Source organism: Gavia stellata, chromosome 14 (genome assembly GCF_030936135.1).
Source record: "Gavia stellata isolate bGavSte3 chromosome 14, bGavSte3.hap2, whole genome shotgun sequence".
Classification (NCBI taxonomy): Eukaryota; Metazoa; Chordata; class Aves; order Gaviiformes; family Gaviidae; genus Gavia; species Gavia stellata.
Window position 1 is genome coordinate 16,430,244 of NC_082607.1, and position 18,451 is coordinate 16,448,694.

Below are 18,451 nucleotides of genomic sequence, written 5' to 3' on the forward strand. Positions count from 1 at the left end.
TTTCCCGATTCTCTCCCCCATCCCTCTGGGGCATGGGGGGTGTGAGTGAGTGGCTGTGTGGTGCTTAGTTGCTAGCTGGGATTAAAACACGACAACTGGATAACTAACTAATAAGAGCAGGGCTTTGACCCTAATTAAAAGTCTCACCTAGCAGACTCTACTTGAAATAAATGCTTAAGCAACACTAATATGAATACCAAATACACAGTCATTCTTCACTTAGTCCACCACTGCTCTCTTGTCTGCAATTAACTTTGATCAGGCTGCCTTGTGGGATCACATCTTCAGCAAAGCTGTTGCATTAGTCCTGGGATATCATTAACTCTTCTGATTACCTTTTCCAACAGCAAGTTAAAATGGTGCTTCTGGCTTCTGCACCTTCAAATTTTCCCGAAGCTTTCCGTTATTCCAACTTCTGCTATGTCAGCACTGCATTTATTCCGATTTCAAGTTTCAATCTTTAGATGCCCATACTGCACTTATGTATGAATATCAGTTTTTTCATATTGCCACTTCCATAACTACCAGAATCTCCAGAAAGGACTAAAACCTTCATGTACCAGATTTGATGCAACTTCAATAAAGCAAAGATCCTTCTTTTACAATCAAGAGATAAAGTGAATAACTTAATTGACTTGACTGGTATTTCAAGTATCGTGTACTTTAGCAAATGCCTGAAAGACTACAGGGAATCTAACCCAACCGCCTCTCTCTTCATGGCAGTGCAGCTCTCCTTGCTCGAGGGAGATGTGGAGTTGCCTGTTTCACTTTCAGAATAACTCTTTACTCTAATAACAATTTCAGGTTACCATGGCTGCTAGCAGCGGCCAACAGGGTCTTGCTGTTCAAAATCTGTATTGTCAGAGGAACTCAGGCACTTGACAATAAATACCAATTCAGGCATGTTAATAAGTAACAGCATTAGAAAGTTCCTGCAGAAAATAACAGTAGGCAAGATCCTTTTCTCCACATCTGCATTGCAGGCTAGCAGGGACAATTCTACCACAGCTTTGCTGGTAAGCCTTCAGCAGTATTTGCTAACAGTGATTTATAAAGATCAGCAGGTTCAGCCATCTGAGCCCTGGTCCCTCCCTAGCTCCTCCTGGTACAGTATTTTGATGAGAACTCAATTTTCAGACAGGTGAATAATGTGGCCCAGTGCAACACCAATCCCACCACAAAAAAGACATGGGCATACTGGAATGAGCCCAGTGAAGGGCCACAAAGATGATTAAGGGACTAGAGTACCTGTCCTACAAGGCTGAGAGAGCTGGGGTAGGTTGGTCTGGAGAAAAGGCGGCTCATGGGGATCTTATCCATGTGTATAAAACACCTGGTGGGAAGGTGTAAAGAAGATGGATCCAGACTGTTCTCAACAGCGCCCAGTGAAAGAATAAGAGGCAATGGGCACACAAACCGAAATAAAAGAAATTCTGTTTAAACGTAAGAAAAATCTGTTTTACTGTGAGGGTGGTTGAACACTGTGGCAGCCTTGCCCAGAGAGGTTGTGGAGTCTGTATCCTCAGATATAATCAAAACCTGACCAGACACAGGCCTGGGCAGCCTGCTGTGGCTGATTCTGCTTGAGTTGGGGGTTGGATGGGATGATCTCCAGAGGTGCCTCCAACCTAAATCTGCACCTTCCCCAGGGAAAGCAAACTTTCAGGATGTGTGTCAACAACTACACCAGTGTGTAGTTTTCTTCCTGCCTCCCATAAGATATAATCTTCAACAAGGTCCCTGAGTATGTCACGCACCTGCTCCCAGTGTGTGATCTGATCTGCCTCAGGACCCTCCACCCGCCGTGGCCAGCCACACAACACAAGTAATCCTCTGCTGGTTGTTGTATGAGTTTTCTTTGACCTCTCGCCCAGAAAGATCTAAACCCACATGCACACAAAATTCACAAACTGAAACAGAAACAGGAGGAACAAACTTGGTGAAGCACCAAGCTATAAGATAATATGCTTACATGGTTCTATGTATTACATTCGTAGTTCTAATCCGTATTTTCAGACAGTCATCTACATAAGCTTACTAGCCTACTCCAGATATCTAGAGAGATTCAACCAGCAAACACATAACATCAGATATGTCTCCCAAACACTTAAATCTGGAAAAGGTGTTTACTAACATATGTGCTTTTATAAGCTAAAGGAAATTTAATTTAACATTAATTTCACACCAAATTACAAGGGCAACCATCTCCTGGTTCTCAAGCATTTTGCAAAAAGGAGAACACTTGCATATTCCGTATTTACATCTTTAATAATTCAGGTCATAAACATTTCAATAAAACAATTAACTTTAATACATACTACAGTTAGTTTAGGACAAATTCATTAAATTGTGAAGTATGAATATACCACACTGTTCAAATAATTAAGAGAACACATGAGTTCTAGCAAGGTCATGATGAGAGGGAGAGCATAGAGTATCTGTTATCTAAAGAATATCCATCATGGGAAATTGAATTAGGTGCATCTCATTTTCACTTTGTCAAACTTAGTTCATATTCTGTTTGAAGACCAGCATGCTACCTAGGATATCCACAAGGCAGATATTATATCTTCATTTGACAGGTCTGGGGTCAGGTAGGTCAAATCAATATTTTAGAGATCTGTCCATGGTCAAAAACGGACAATAAAGAATCACATGATGTATGAATCTGGCACATAGGGAAAAGAACTCATTTAAAATGAGGAATAATGATAAGAAAAGAAAAATGGATTTCACTCAAAATAAAGAATCGTATTTCAAGAACACATTAGAAATATATGGACTAATTCAGTGTGATGTAAGAAAGTAAAATTCTACTTATCACCGCTTTAAGTAGGACCCCATCTTAATCAGTATGTCGAAACACAGGCAGAAAATACCTAACCATTTGTTTATATGGTTTTGTGCAAAAGGCTGAAAAAAAGTCAATTGTTTTCAGATACTTGCAAAGTTCCACAGACACCAAAGGCAAAATAATAATTATAGATAACATACAGTATAGTGGAATGGAAAGGGATCAGGAATATATTGGTAGGAAATACTATTTTACCCATTCATTTCTGGTACTTGACAAAAAGAGACAGAAAAGTACTGTTGACTACATGGACTCAGAAACATACAATGTATGATCTCCTGATAAGCAGGTTGCTTCCCCCCTGACAATCCAATGTTCCTAACTTCATTCTTGGAATAGGTTGTGCCACACTCTTCACTAAAACAAACCCTAGACTAGAGAAGTTGATCATCACAGATTAAACCAAAGCTTAAAAATATGGAACAATCGCTCAAAAAAAAAAAAAATTAATGACTCAAGATGTCTCTTTTGGCTGTGTTTTATTCTAGGACAAACCTCACCAAAAGCCTGTTTTACAGATTTAGTCAACATTTCCTCTGTTTAGCACTGAAGACAAAACTGGAGTCTGAATTACTTCCAGCACACGGGGTGGACTTAGGTCCTCTCTACCTTTTGCTTTATAACCAGCTTTTCCAGCTTTTGTACAGAGCAAAAGGTAGAAGTAGTCTTCTGTGGAATTTTATAAGATCTTGATATAAATTTCCCCTAGTTTGGGACTGCTCAGCTATGACTTACCTCTCTCAAATAGACACACTGACATGTGTAAACCACTTTTCCGTATTATTTCAAAGCTTTATTTTTTCTATTGGCATAGAACGAAGATTCTTACCAGTAACCTTCAATTCAACTGTTCTTCGTATAAGCTTGCCTTCAAACTTCAGTTCACAGGTATAATTTCCTCCATCTTCCTCCTGGACCTCTTGTATTAAGAGAGTATTTCCCTTTTGAATTACAATGCTTCTCCACATTTTTGGCTTACATTCCTGCAGAAAAAAATCCATTGCCAAAATTACCCAGCTTGTATGATACAAGACAGTGTTGCCTGATCAGATTTTCAGTATTATACACAAGTAAACAACCATCTCAATACATTTTGCAATTCAAATTCAAATATATTTTCAGAAAGCACAGAGATCTGAAACTGGAATTAATTTGAAGACAGAAATTAAACACAAATGTTTTTTAAGGTTCAGTAATTCCCATGGGCCGTGTTTAATACATGGTGCCCTGAAGCAATGGTTAACTGCCAAGACCTCTAGTTCAGGATGGACCATTAAAGTACATCTCTGTTTGAAGGGAGTAAGGACAATATCTGTTAACAGTTAGCATGAAGGCAAACTTTACACCCAGCCTCAGGCTAGAACCATTTACCTAAGGAAGAAAACAGGAGAACAGCAGCAGTTTTGTGAGCAAGAGAATTCAGGAAGCCTTGTTTCCTTATGCTCTTGTTCTTATCACTGGCACCTGATGAGCTGTGATTCAGCCTTTGCCCCTGACTGGGCTCTTTGTAGCATCACCCCCATGTGCATCCTCTGATGGAGTACATGGTACTGATGGCCTGCAACTCTCACTGACTTTGCCAGGCAGACCTTAGCTGTTATTTGGCAGATTTAGGTTCATCACTATGAATTGTGGTCCTACTGGAACAGCATTTGAGTCCTTCTGTATAGCGTGTGATACAGTGCCAGAAGAGGCTCTCCCCTTCCTAACATACTGTGTCCTTGCAGCCAGGTCAGTCACTTTCTATGCTAATGATACTCATGATTGAATACCTCTTGGAATGCTCTGAACTAAAAGCACAGGCATGAGTGATCATTGTCTCTTTAAAATGATACCTTAAGATTATATTTTTATTGTCTCTCAATAACTTTAACATCAAGCCTGTTCTGCCTGCAAACAAAATCACACATTTCTCAGGTCTCTAAAACAGTCGTTACTCCCAACAATTCTGGAGGCTCTGGCTAATTCTCTACCCAGAGCACACAAAGCAACATTGGGCCTGAGTACCTTTAATGCCCCTCTATTCTCTCTCTCAAGGTGGCAACATGGAATAAGTTCTCAGACTGCAGCTAACAATCTCGCACCAGTTACATCAGGCTCAGCAACTTCAAAAGATTTGTGTAAATAGCCCAGACCTATGCCCCATTTTCTGCTGGTCTGCAACAGCAGTGCCAGAAATACAGCAAACAAAATAGAACAAAGCTTTCTCTTAAGAAAACAACCAAACAAGACAATACATTGACATGCAAATATATTGCATGACAGCAAAAGATCAGAATGACACAAACATTATTTTTTCATGGGACTCCATACTCATTCCAAATCCACAGTGTCAGTTTCTAAATTAAAGGATAATAATAAAGAAATAAAAAGATGGGACTGTGAGCTTTTGGCCTTGCACTTGAAAATGGAGCACTGAAGCATTTATCCCTACCCCTAGCAGGCCAAATTCAGTTACAATGTGGTCAGATTTTGAATACCAAAACTGCAATTCTACTGCAGGCAACTGAGTGTTCAGGTTATCTTTCTGTTTCCAAAGTACAGTTGTAAGGAAAGTGTAATCTTGTCTAGTCAACAGATTAGTTCAATCCACAAAACTAAAAGCAATAAAGGGGAGAAGCTGGAAAATCATAACAATTTGTATTTTAAGCATCAAAAATGGCCGAGAAACAAACCAATTAAAAAAAAAAATCTAATTAGTCTTCATACTGTGGAAACAATCTAGATTTTACTGTCAGAGGTCTGCTAATTTCTCTAAAAAGTTAGGTGCTCAGTGGTATGACTGTTGCTTGTTTAACCAATTAATTGATCTTTTCTGCTTTTGCACCATGTTTACCTGCTAGAAGAATCTGAAAGTTTCTTTTTCTAGCCTATTTATTCTCTTTAGACATCTTAAATATTTTGGGTTTTTTCCCCCCAATAATTAAGTTGAGCACTATTATGCTTCTTTTTCTCTTCCTTGAAATTTAAGTGGCAGCACTTCAACAACTCTGTTTTTTGTAGGGTAGATAACAACTACCTGTCCTTCACCTGACATTTGATTGTTTTCACAGCCCTTCCTTCAACCCAGAAGTAGAAAAGAGATGGTGGAAATGGATTAAGACTCCCCATTCTAGATGTAATATACCTTTCTTCCTCTGTCAGCTGATTTTTCATGAAACTGCTCTTACTGTTAAAACCCATTCATTCAATCATGCCTTGACACATACATTTATTTCAAAAAAATCCTTATACTTCCTGTCAAAACAGTTCTAAGAGGAGTAACAGAGCTGCCTGTATATCAATGGCATTAATTGTGGAAATCTTTAAAAATAAATATTTCATGCAGTGTAATTCTAGCCAGAAGTGAAGTTCATACTACTGTTAAAACAAATCCTCATGGCAATGTTTTATTACTTATCAGGTGTGTATGTGGAAATCTATTCAGGCATAATTATTTTAAGACTGTGTTTAAATTACAGTTAGCTGCCTGTAAATTGATGCAATTATTGGCTCAGATTCATTAATCCCTCCACATAGAGAAGCCTTCCAGAAGGCAGGGCAAGTCCTGCACACGGTGTGTGCATTACTGTCCTGTCTGATGGTATTTTATCAGTCACAAGTCCAAACTCCCCAACTACCAGCGAACTGGCAGGTTCTCATGAACACAATGATTTCTCTTTTCAGCCAAAGGTATAAAGAAGGAACCTCGACGACTTCCTCATATTTATTTATTTACTGTTCTATTTTGGACAACTTATGCTCTCCCGCAGATGAAGACCTTCTCTAAATATTTTAGCATAATGAAAAGGAATTGTGCCCAATGCCTCTGGGGCAGATTTACACAAGAAGATGGCCGATTACACCTTCATGTACATGTCAAACTCAATCACAAAGGCAGAAGGGAAAATCTTGAGGATCCAGTGTGCTATGACTGGAAACAGATGCCTTCTTCAGAAGGTGAGGGTCAGATCCTAAAGTGGAATATCACTTTACAGTGTTCTTCGGGAGAAGGGACTGGCTCTTTGTTACACACGTTGCCTCACACAGCACGATCTTAAGTCCCAGACTGAGGTTTGTAGGGGTTGCCCCAGTACTCATCAAATTATTTTGAAATCCAAGTAATTATATATTTTCTAGAAACTGGACTTACACTCTTTCAAATAGGCAGAATTCTAATAACTATTAGTACCATAATACCCTCTAGAATATTTTTCCAAAACCCCGTTTCAGGAATAAGTTTCAAGGGATAACCTGACATATATACCTTCCGCATAACATTAATATTGACATTTCACATTACTGAGCTTCCTGACTCAGGTCCAGATAACATAGGTGTTGTCTAAGAACTGAACTGAAAGCACCTTATTGTTAGTTATGGATAAGGAGGTATATGTTGTAGGTTATTCCACTAATGTCTCTTTTCATTATGAAGCCAGACTAAAGATTGTCAACTTTGACTGTCTCACTGTTATCATCCAACCACATCAATTCTGTTCAATTTCACCACAGTGATGACTTGTCAGTCAGCTGTCACACTCCAGCCTGGTGTCACACATCTGTGTGTGCAACCCAGATAACACGTGTGGGTATATGGAACAAAGACCCTTTCGTTCCCTTTCCTGGTCAGCACAAAGCATCGTTGATGTGGGGTTGTCCTTAGACTGATTTCTGCTCCATGACAGCTGAAGATTATTCCTGCCAGACTATTTTTGCAGTGTGCTCTTGCAAAAAAATGAGATCTTCAGTGATCTGGTGTTCAGTGATACCTAGGTAGATAGGGCAAGAAACACCTTCTCTCTGGTACCTTCTTTTCTCCAAGATTTCAGACTTAACTGAATACATATATTTTATGTATGAACAGTACTGCAGGTATCCACCCATAGGCTGAAAGAAACAGCTTCAATGGCTGAAAGAAAAACTTTGTTTATACTAACAGTGGGCACACGTTTTGTTACTATAAGATAGAACATGTGAGATTTCTGCAAAAAATAGAAGTAGATGACAACTTTTATAATTGCTCTTTTCTGACGCAACCTGCTAAGGAGGAAAAAAATCTGCAGCTCTGCACATATGACTTATTTCACATAAAATAACTATCTTTAAAGAACGTTATTAAGGTTGGCAAATCAAGCACTCAAAATTTAGGATTTAACTAGTTTGTGTGTGTCTGTCTTCATTACCTGAATCAAGTTTGCCCTAAACTCATTCTGCCTTTTTCCCTACAACCCAAACTCTTTTTTCCACAGACCCCACTGAGCTCTTCCTCTTCACAGAATCACAGAATTATTAAGGTTGGAGAAGACCTTTAAGATCATCAAGTCCAACCATCAACCCAACACCACCATGCCCACTAAAGCATGTCCCACAGTGCCACGTCTACATGTTTTTTGAACACCTCCAGGGATGGTGACTCCACCGCTTCCCTGGGCAGCTTATTCCAGTGTCTCACCACTCTCTCAGTAAAGAAATTTTTCCTAATATCCAGTCTAAACCTCCCCTGGTGCAACTTGAGGCCATTTCCTCTCGTTCTATTGCTAGTTACATGGGAGAAGAGACCAACACCCACCTCACCACAACCCCCTTTCAGGTAACTGTGCAGAGCGATAAGGTCTCCCCTCAGCCTCCTCTTCTCCAGACTGAACAACCCCAGCTCCCTCAGCCACTCCTCATTGTGCTCCAGACCCCTCACCAGCTTTGTCGCCCTTCTCTGGACACACTCCAGCACCTCAATGTCCTTCTTGCAGTGAGGGGCCCAAAACTGAACACAGTATTAGAGGTGCAGCCTCACCAGTGCTGAGTACAGGGGCACGATCACTTCCCTACTCCTGCTGGCCATGCTATTTCTTGTTCCCTCTGACTCTCAGCTCTTTATTCTTCTCCATTGTTTCTTGCAGCAACTCGTACCCAAGGGCTTTTCAAATATCAGACTTCAGTCCGGTCCAGGCAAGGGTAAAATTTGCCAGACCTTGCCATGGTTTTAGTACCTGATGTCTGCCTGACAACCCATATTTTAGTCATTCTCCTGTTTTCTTGGGGAGCTACAGAAGCACATCACCTATATATCTGCTGCTGAAAGTGGCGTGCGGTACTTGACAGTCCTTGGAGAAGGTACAGCCACCCAAGCTACCTGCCAAGTAGTCAAAGTATCTAACAGACCTCAGGTAAAATTACCAGACCTCAGTAAATTTACTCAATGAACCTCAGCAAAAGTAAACGCATCTCTGTGAAATTACCCAGCAGACTTCGGTAAAAATGAACAAGTCTTGGCAAAATTACTCAACAAACTTCATAAAAATTAATTGGGTAACGCTACTGAAGTTGGTGGTGCTGATACACCTTTGGCTCCATTGTAGGTTGCCTCCCTTTGTTTCTACTACACTATCAGGTAGGGAGACATCCCACCAAGGTGGGAACTGGTACAGAGGCACAGTGGTTTGGCAGCATGGTATTGCTATCGGAGGAATCATGCGACCTCCTGCACAGAACATCCTCATTGATGCTGACTTCTGTTGGACAATGACCATGCTGGGGAGTTTTCCCTGTACTTTAGTCTTACTTCTGTAATACTGGGAAAGCATGCTTCAGACCAGTCACAAACCACTGCAGGCTCAGAAAAGGCCATCTCTATGCCTCAGAGTGAAAACAGTGGAAGTTTTGTATAGTTTCAGCACAATAGCAGCAAGACAGCAATAGTTACCTTGTACCACACCACATCTGGCTCTTGACTGGCTGTTTTGTAATCCTCAATATCAGGACAGGAGATTGTCTTTCTCTTAGTGACTTCTGATTTTTCCAGATATCTGATCTTGCTGTTGTAGCAAAGCCCAGATTCATTCTCAGCTACCGTCAAAGACATGGACACCTTCATGCAATATGTTGAGTTTCTGCAGGAACAGAAAGATGTTTTCATTTATCCTACCTCCTTTTTACCATGTTTGTTTCAGCACAGTAAGTTTCTTTGTTAAGCTCTCATATTCACAGACACTTCAGCGACACATTCAAATAGTGACTGTCATGCTGTTTGTTTCCAACACAGAGGTACTACTAGAAAATGTAAAGGCTCATTTCTGATTTACTATGAAGAACCCTGTAGAAATTTTGTTGACAAGTGATCTAACGCAGCACAGCAGCTCTTTTGAGCTTGCAAATCTACGAACACAGTAACCTGTTGGAATCTCAAATGTTGGTCAGGAAACACTGTCCCGTTTCCTCTGTGTGTCACACACACTCCTCCTCTCCCACCTTCAGGAGATTTCACTCCAGGAGACAGTGCTATACATTTGAGAAGAAGGGTTATGTGCTGGATGTTAAAGCACATCATGCAGGAAGAATTCCTCCCCCTGAAAGAACTGCTACATAAAATCCTCCAACATGTGATACTGTGGTAGGTTGACCTGGACCGGCTGCCAGCCACCCACCCAGCTGCTCTCTCACTCCCCCTCAAAAGGATGGGAAGGAGAAAATAAGATGAAAAGGCTTGTGGGTCAAGATAAAGACAAGGATATCACCTACCAATCACCATCATGGGCAAAACAGACTTGACTTGCAAAAAATTATTTTGATTAATTGCAAATTAAAATAGGTTTGGATGGTGAGAAAGACAAAAAAGCTAAAACACATTCCCCTCACCTTTTTCTACTCTTCTACCTCTCCCTCCCCAAGTGGTGCAGGGGGTGGGAATGGGGGTTGTGGTCGTCCATAACGGCTCCTGTCTGCCACTCCTTCCTCCTCACACGTTCCCTGCTCCAGCGGGGGCCCTCCATGGCTGCAGTTCCCGTCAGGCAAACCAGCTCCCCCGGGTCCCTCCACAGCCGCAGGGGAGTCTCTGCGGGGGGCCTGGAGCCCCTCCGCCCTCCTCCCGCCCGGCCCTCGGTGTCGCAGGGCTGTTCCTCACACTTTTTCCCTCAGCCCTCGCCGACCAGCAGCGTTCTGCCCTTTCTCGAACGCGCCTTCCCCGAGGCACCGCCATCCTGGCTGAGGGGCTCAGCTGTGCCCGGCGGTGGGGCGGCAGGAACCGGCTGGAACCGGCCGTGTGCGGCACAGGGCAGCCCTCAGCTCTCCTCAGAGAGCCCCGCCGCCAGCGCCTGGGCACGGGCACCCAGTGCAGATACGCAAGAAGTCAGACTGGTGATTACACGGATACATTTTGGACTTAAAATCTTGGAAAACGTAATCCCTTAGCACTTCAAACCATTGCCTGCTTTATCACCAAAGAACCCTGGCAGAGTTAAATCCAGGCCAGCGGATTGTGAGCTACACCTAGTTGTTCTTAATATCAGGGTAGAATAAACACAACCAGTCCAGCTCTCATGCCTCACAATCATGAAAACAGGATTCAATTAAATTCCTTCAGGCTTGCACCTTTAACAGAGCTATCAGACACACAATAAAAAAACCCCAAACTGGTGTTTGTCGTGGTGTTACTGTGAAGCGTCTGCACTTTGCACAGGATCGTTGCAACCCAGACTGTCAGCTTCTGCCCTTCATCAGGTGTGATGGCAAACAGAGTCCTTTAAAAGCAAACTACAAAATACAAGCAACAATATAATGAGGCTCTTCCTCCCATCATGCATCATTTTGTCATTTTAATTGACTGCGCCACAACCAAAAAGGCCTGGAGTAAAACCGACGTGCTGGGTGGTTACCCCCATCAAAGGGAGTTGTGGAGAGCTCTTGCAGGAGATAGTGCCGCTTTGCCGCTGCCTCTTCCATCGCAGCTCTGCTGCGAACTGGTTTAGCTGAGGCAAGAGGGTGGCGGGGCAGACAAAACCTACCCTGTGCGCCTGGGACGTGATCCGTCAGTCAAACCCCGACACTAATGATACCGGCTGTTTACTCCCTCCAGTTAGACTCATGACAATGCTTCTAATTTAAAATAAACAAACAAACAAATTCCAACATGCTCCACAACAAATCTTTTCTTGCGCAACATTTCAACAACATGTCACCTTGTCAAGCGAGCCTGTAGTTAGGAAGAAAATAAAAAGGTCTGTAGGGACACTTCATCACGGCACTAAGCTCCACGCTAAACAAGCGCTGGCAAACCACTGTGGAAACAGCTTCTTGTCAAAGGTGTGCCATGAGCAGGTATTTGCAGAATGAGGTATTTGCAAGGCCAATCAACAGGCAATCTTCAGAAACCTCCCGTTTTCAGCATTGTTAGTCTTAAGTATTCAGCAGAACCACAGACTTCCCCCTTCCTACTCCCTTCTCTTCAAAATGCCACCTGTACATTTATGTAGTAAAGTCGGTGGATATTTTCTCTGTCCCTCACCTCAGAGTGGAAAGGCTCACTTTGCACACTGCCACAATGTGTTTCAGTTGAGAGGCTATAAAAAAGTCTCATCTTCACAAACTGCACGAAATGTATTATTTTACCTGAAACAAAAGTTCTCTGGACTGAAAAAAATGCATAATTTTGGGTGGGCTTTTCAGAAATACTTATATGATTTAGGGAACATAAGTCAACTTTCTCCCAAACTACTTGCTTTTGAAAAGGGTTACCTTTTTTGTAGGAAGACAACAAAGCATATTTGGAAAGTCTCAATGCTTCCTAATACAGCACTGAAAATACACAAAATATGGATACAACCACTCACTATAATCAATAGTAATTAATCAGTAATCATTATTTAACTTTCCTGAAGGATTACAAGTATTACTGAGTGCAAATAAGGTCACATGCACACAGTAATAATGATCTAGGCTAATCAAGAATAACGACTTAGAATAGTTGTCCGTTACTTGGTGTTATTTAATAGTGCTGTATTTTCTGCTAACAATCTTGCATTATTTAGATTGCATTTTGAACAGCGCTGGAGGCTACTTCTATTTAAAATGCTTCCTGGAACCATGACCTAAAAATGTAGTATTCTGTTCATTAGTTACAATTAGAATTGAGTAGAATTGAGAAAACTAAGTGCCTGGTGAGCACTATCACTTTTGTTCACACTCCATGACTAAGACAATAAATCTATTCAGGCTGATGATGAAGAAAACCCTCACTAAGCCAACAGCAATAGACTTGAAAGCTTTATGAATGCTTCTTCATCAGCCACTCACGTTAGTGCTACAGCTGGTAATTCAGAAAAGGGCAACAATTCCAGTGAATGAAGCAGGAGCCTTCCTTTAACCTAGTCAGTTTGGGATAACAGTTACGTTTCAGTCACGTGTAAAAGGAAACAGCAGTTTGATCAGCCTCGCTGTTTTTCTCAACTTTGAGGCAGAAGTCTGGGAGCTGAAGATTGTAGAAGATGTGAGCCATTCCTCCCTGCGCCAGGCAAGCTGTTCCCCAGGATGGTATGGATTTCATCACTCAGTCCTCTGAGCAGGTGATGGGTCCGTGCTGACTTTTTCTTGGAGACCCCCACAGCTACCATTTTTCTGTCAGCTCAGATGTTATGAGACAGAGCTTCCTAAAAAGATACATTTTCTTTGTTTTAACCAGAAGATTACCATGGAATTGACCATGTTCATTCTATGCGGGAATTAGTAGATGAACCTGTTAATTTTCCCACACAGAAAAAAAACCTTGCAATTTGAATTGTAATTTGCGAAAAACATGCATTTGGTTTCACTGGCACATGGGAACGTGCTGTCTTCACTCCCTTGTGGGGCCTGGGGCGTAAAGGGGCTCTCTAGAAGGTGACAGCTTGAGGGAGAACTCAGGAAGGGTATCACAAAGCAGTCAATGGTCACTACAGCATTGTTTTTACCACCTGGGTAAACAGACAGGAATATTATGGTGCTGGCCACCACGCAGGTCACTGAGGTGATGGGAACTCAGCTACAGAGGTCCCTCAGGAAGCCCACAGAGCTGCTGTGCTGGGAGGGATACAGCGCTCCTCTCCAGTTGTTTTCAGGACCTCTGTGTCCACAAGGGCTCTCCCTGATGAGCTACATTTGTGTTGTTCATAGTAAGGGTCTTTTTTTTTTTTTCTTTTTTGTAAAGGTGTGGAGACTGACTAGCATGAATCCTACATTTATTGCTTTTCTTCTTTTAAAAGCTAAACAGATGGCCTATGAATTATAAAAAGGAGGATCCACTTTCATTTTCAGTACATGATCATGGAGCTTGGTGGAGGAGGACAATGCTCCCAGCAGTTTGCAGACTGGCAGGAAAGGTTATATGACCATATTTAATGAGGAAAGCTGGAACACGAGAAGAACAATAGATAACAATGGCAAAGCTGGTAACCCGGGTTTTGCTGTCATAATCGGTGGCTGAGGAAGGAACTTCCCAGTGGATGAGGAAGATGCTGGAAGGCTTGCAGTAGTGATCTCAGTATTGTGAGACCAGGTAAGAAGAGTTGTATATAAGTAGAGAATATTTGAACCCAAATGAACCTGGCAGACTGCAGACAGCCCACTTTCTACTTGTAAAAGATATAAGCCCATGAGTCTGAAAGTGGGTCTTTTCTGAAAGGTTTCCAAACCATTCATTTTCCAGGGGAGTCAATTTCCAATGGAATCCATTTCTATAGGAGGTAGTAGTGGTCATATGGGGAACAGGAAGAGGGAAGAAAAGAAATAATCACTCCATAGTACAAAAAAAAAATATTAAGTGTCTTATGTTTTCACACTGAAACTAAGATTTGTAATTCCCTATTTCAAGGGACTAGTTATAAACTGGGCCTACTCGCTTGACTGGAAATGTGAAGAAGGGTTTAGCTTTGCCAGAGTTTGCAAAGCAGTTTCCTTTGCTCTGGTGGCAAGGCACTTGTAATCCCCAGGCCACCTGGAACTGGCTCTGAACCACAAACTGAAGCCAGCTTAGAATCCAATAGAAAACCACACGGAAAACCAAGGGAATTTAACAGGTCTCAAAACAAAAGCAAGCAAAATTGTGAGTTTGGCTTGACTTTGAAGCAAGGACAAGAGGGAAAAAAGCAGGATATAAAGAAATGGATAAGAAGGACATTTGAAATTGAAGTGTCAATCCCTAAATTATTTTTCATCTTGTTTTGGATTAAAGACAATGCATCAGCCCTAAGGCTGAATTCAAATTAGAGGAAATATTCACTACTTTGGAAAAAACTTTTTTGGCATTTGTGTTTCTGCTAAGTGAGGGTGGTTTGCTAAAAGGGTCAAGTAAAACAATTTTGTCTCTAGTATGTACAGAACCTTCCCCCCCGCCCCGTTTATCGATTTTCTTATAAAGAGGAAGGAGGCAGCAAAGTGGTTGAGTATTTTATATCTACTAGATCAAAAAAGATCCCTAAATTTGAATTGCATATTTATACAAGAGGATTTGCAATTTTTTTTTTCCCTGCAGGTTCATTTTTCATCAAGTGTTGGGGTTTTTATTACATTCTAAGACTTTGGTCTTAGAACAAAGACTATGGTGGTAGATCCAAAAGCTGGGAAGTGTATTTATCAAAGCAGTGCTCAGGGAACAGCACAGCTCAGACTCAAATCTCTCCCAGTGTACCTAAACACTCTGGCTGGTTTAATGACATTTTCATTGGCTCGCTGAAATACTGATTGCAGGACTGTATAGGTCAACCTTTACATTCATCTTTGCTCGTTCTGAGTTAAAGCAATAACAGTAATAACTACACCACAAAACATCTTTGTCCATCTGAAGGTCCACATCAACTAATGCTCTACCAGACCCACTACCAGCTGCTATAAGAATGTGCTATGTTATCAGCTTTCAGACTTAATTGAGCATTTGATTGTTTTCCTCTCTCTTCATGAGAATTTTATAAATTTATTCCTGTCTAAATTTCACACTTCACATAATGGTTACCAAGCAGTTTCATTGATATCTGAGCTTGTTTTGCTCAGATCAATGAGGTCATGGTTTGGTGATCTGCTTAAAGAAAAATTAGTTATTTATTATAATTGGTTTTTTTCAGATCACACAAACGTAACATCTTTCCTAAAAACAAATGGATTATTACCCACTCTTCCAAGGTTTCATTCAAGTGCTAACTTATTTCTCGGTGACTACCACTGCCACATGTCTGGGGTCATTGTCTGGCAAAGATCAAATTCCCACTTATTGTGTAAATCACTCTCAGAGGTTACGAATCACAGATCCTTCAAAGTTTTTTTGAATTTTTTCTTCTTATCAGTTTCCCAAGTGAGGGAGCAATGCCTGAAGAGGAACAATTCAGCAGTTGGCTGGCACTGCTGTAGTTGCTCCCTGAACCATAGGCCAAGAGGTGCAGTGATTCTGCAGCTTGTGTGCGTGGTACCTGGCCTTGGCACAACTCCAAACATTCCTATCTTGTATTTTGCTTGCTCGTTGCTGTTATAACTGTAATTCTAATACCAACTCCTATGCATGATAAGGAGAAATCCTAATCCCATGTTACCTCTCCTTTAATGTCTGACTGGTTTTCAAGATCCTACTAGTAAAAGAAAACAACATCATGAAAGTATGATCTCAGAAAATGAAGTGCTAAAACAGTACGATGTTACAAATCCAGTGTTCTTGCATCATCTCTGCTTTCTTTGATTCTCCAATAGAGAGCTGCATTGTGAATCCAGATAGAAGTACCATTCAGGGCCACATTCCCTTCAAGTAGAAAAAGTATTTGTGCTGAGCTAACACATCACTCTTTAAGAATTTTTATTCTTTCTGTAGTTCTTTTCTCCTAAGACTCACTAGAAACAAGATGACAATTTGAGCTTGACTAAAACATACTAGATGTCCCAGAGGCCCATGTTCTACAATGAAGAACGGCTATACCATCACTATTCAAATGAAACAACTTCTGAGCAAAGTCACTGAAAGGTAATTTTAAAAGGCTTGAAAAACAGATAGCCAGGGATGTCTCCTCAAGTTAACCATCAGGAATACAGTTCTCACCAGAGGGACTTAAAAGCAAGACCTGTACTCCTTACTGTGAGTTTAGCCCTATTTAGGGAATTTTTGGGCTTCCTGGATACTGGGACAGAGAAGAAAAGATGTTCGGATCTGGCAGTTGGGTAGAGCTTCTCACAGTTGGGTTTCTCTCACCAAAGCTTAGATCTAAGTTTAAATTAAAGTTAGGCTTCAGCTAACATTCTCAGTAAGCGGGAAATGTGACACAAAAATGTCAGGATGTGCCTAGTACAGTCAGTGGTACAGCCCGCAACAGCAAGATCATGATTTGAAAATTCAGGGATAATCTCTACTATAATGTTTCTGAAGTCTCTCTGAGAATAGTAAGTGACAGCCAGCTGGATTTGCACATGGTTAGGGGTCAGGAGGAGCTATTTCTTCTCTGGTTGTCTTCACACACACATGCACTGGTCCTGCTGACCTCTGCATCGTGATAGAAGCAATTGAAAAACAAACAAATCAGCAGTCAGTCATTCCAACAGGGACTACTCGGGCACAGAGGGAAAATCTTCTAGCATTTAATTTGAATCACACAGGTCAACCATATTTCTTGGTTTTGTTTTGTTTTGGTTTTTTTAAAGCCTTCAAAAATGTTAGTCATTAGAAATGAATATATGAAAATATAATACAGAACATAGAAGAAATGCAGAAACCAAAAAAACCACCAGGTTATCTCAGCATATCACACCTAAGTTCATGAACTATCTGGTCTCTATCAGCTTCAGCACATCCTGTTACAGCAGAAGAAATCCTGTAATTGGCTGGGTTTGCTCTCAGGGAAAATTTCTTCCTTGCCCTGAAGAATTGCAAGGCAGCAAGTTGCCCTGAAGTTTGCTATTGCAAATGACTAAGCCCTTTTCATTTAATTCCTAATAATTTTCTATTAGAACTCTGGATATTACTGTTAAATTATACTGTCTTACTGAAAAGCCCCATTACAAATGACATAAATCTGAGGCACAGGGACAACTGCTCCCAGGGAAGTATTAAGAAATCCCCTTCAAATAATTTTGTATTTGCAATACTGTGTTTCTGAGAGCATTGAACACTTTCTCCTTTATTTCTTCCAACCCACACAGTGGGTGAATTAGTGTGTCTACTCCTCTATTTTTTTTATTAGACATCTAGCACGCAAAACGAAAGTTGCGTTCAGGATACCCATCAGACTTGTCTGCATTGCTAAACCTCACTGATTTTGTTGCCTCTGGCAACAAAACCTGTGGAGCACATCCTTCTTCATGCATGTAAGTCCTATTTGTAGATGCAATGAGGAAAGGCAAGCCCTCCTCAGTTTGTATATGGGCAACTGAGCATGTAAACCAGTGGATCAGCTATTATCTCATAGTGTATACAAGGAATGCTATCATGAAGAATCATGAAGTGAACGTCCTTATGCCAATTTGCATTGAGAGCTGTTTGAGTCCTGCAGCTGAGTCCTCCTGGCTGCACCTTCCTTTACGTGTTTGCCAGAAATTAATTAATTATTACCAAATACCAGTTTAACTCCCTATGGTTCTGTCACCTTGTACTTTGGGCATGATAGATGTCCTCAGGAAACCTTCCATTTGTCTGTCCACTCACAGGACACATACAACATTGTCTACTGACGTGTTATAGTTACAGCTGGCTTGACATGGGTTTCAACAGGAGTGGTACCTGGGTAAGCACATTCTCCTCCATTGTTATTTGGAGAACAGAAGGGAAATGAAAACTCTCTGACATGTTGGAGAGGAGATGGCTGAGGAGGACTGAACAACAACATCTCGGCAATAGGTCTCCTG

The 18,451-nt window shown here is 41.2% G+C and overlaps 1 protein-coding gene across 1 annotated transcript in view; it reads right to left on the reverse strand.

Annotated features, from left to right (window-relative positions):
* The window catches only part of IL1RAPL2 (interleukin 1 receptor accessory protein like 2), a 381,828-nt gene that overhangs the window by 167,838 nt on the left and 195,539 nt on the right, over positions 1-18,451 (reverse strand). Inside the window, exons 3-4 of the mRNA XM_059824474.1 lie at positions 9,534-9,720; positions 3,684-3,837 (exon numbers count right to left, since the gene is read on the reverse strand). Of these exons, the coding sequence (XP_059680457.1) occupies positions 3,684-3,837; positions 9,534-9,720 (341 nt within the window). The remainder of the gene's footprint in view (positions 1-3,683; positions 3,838-9,533; positions 9,721-18,451) is intronic.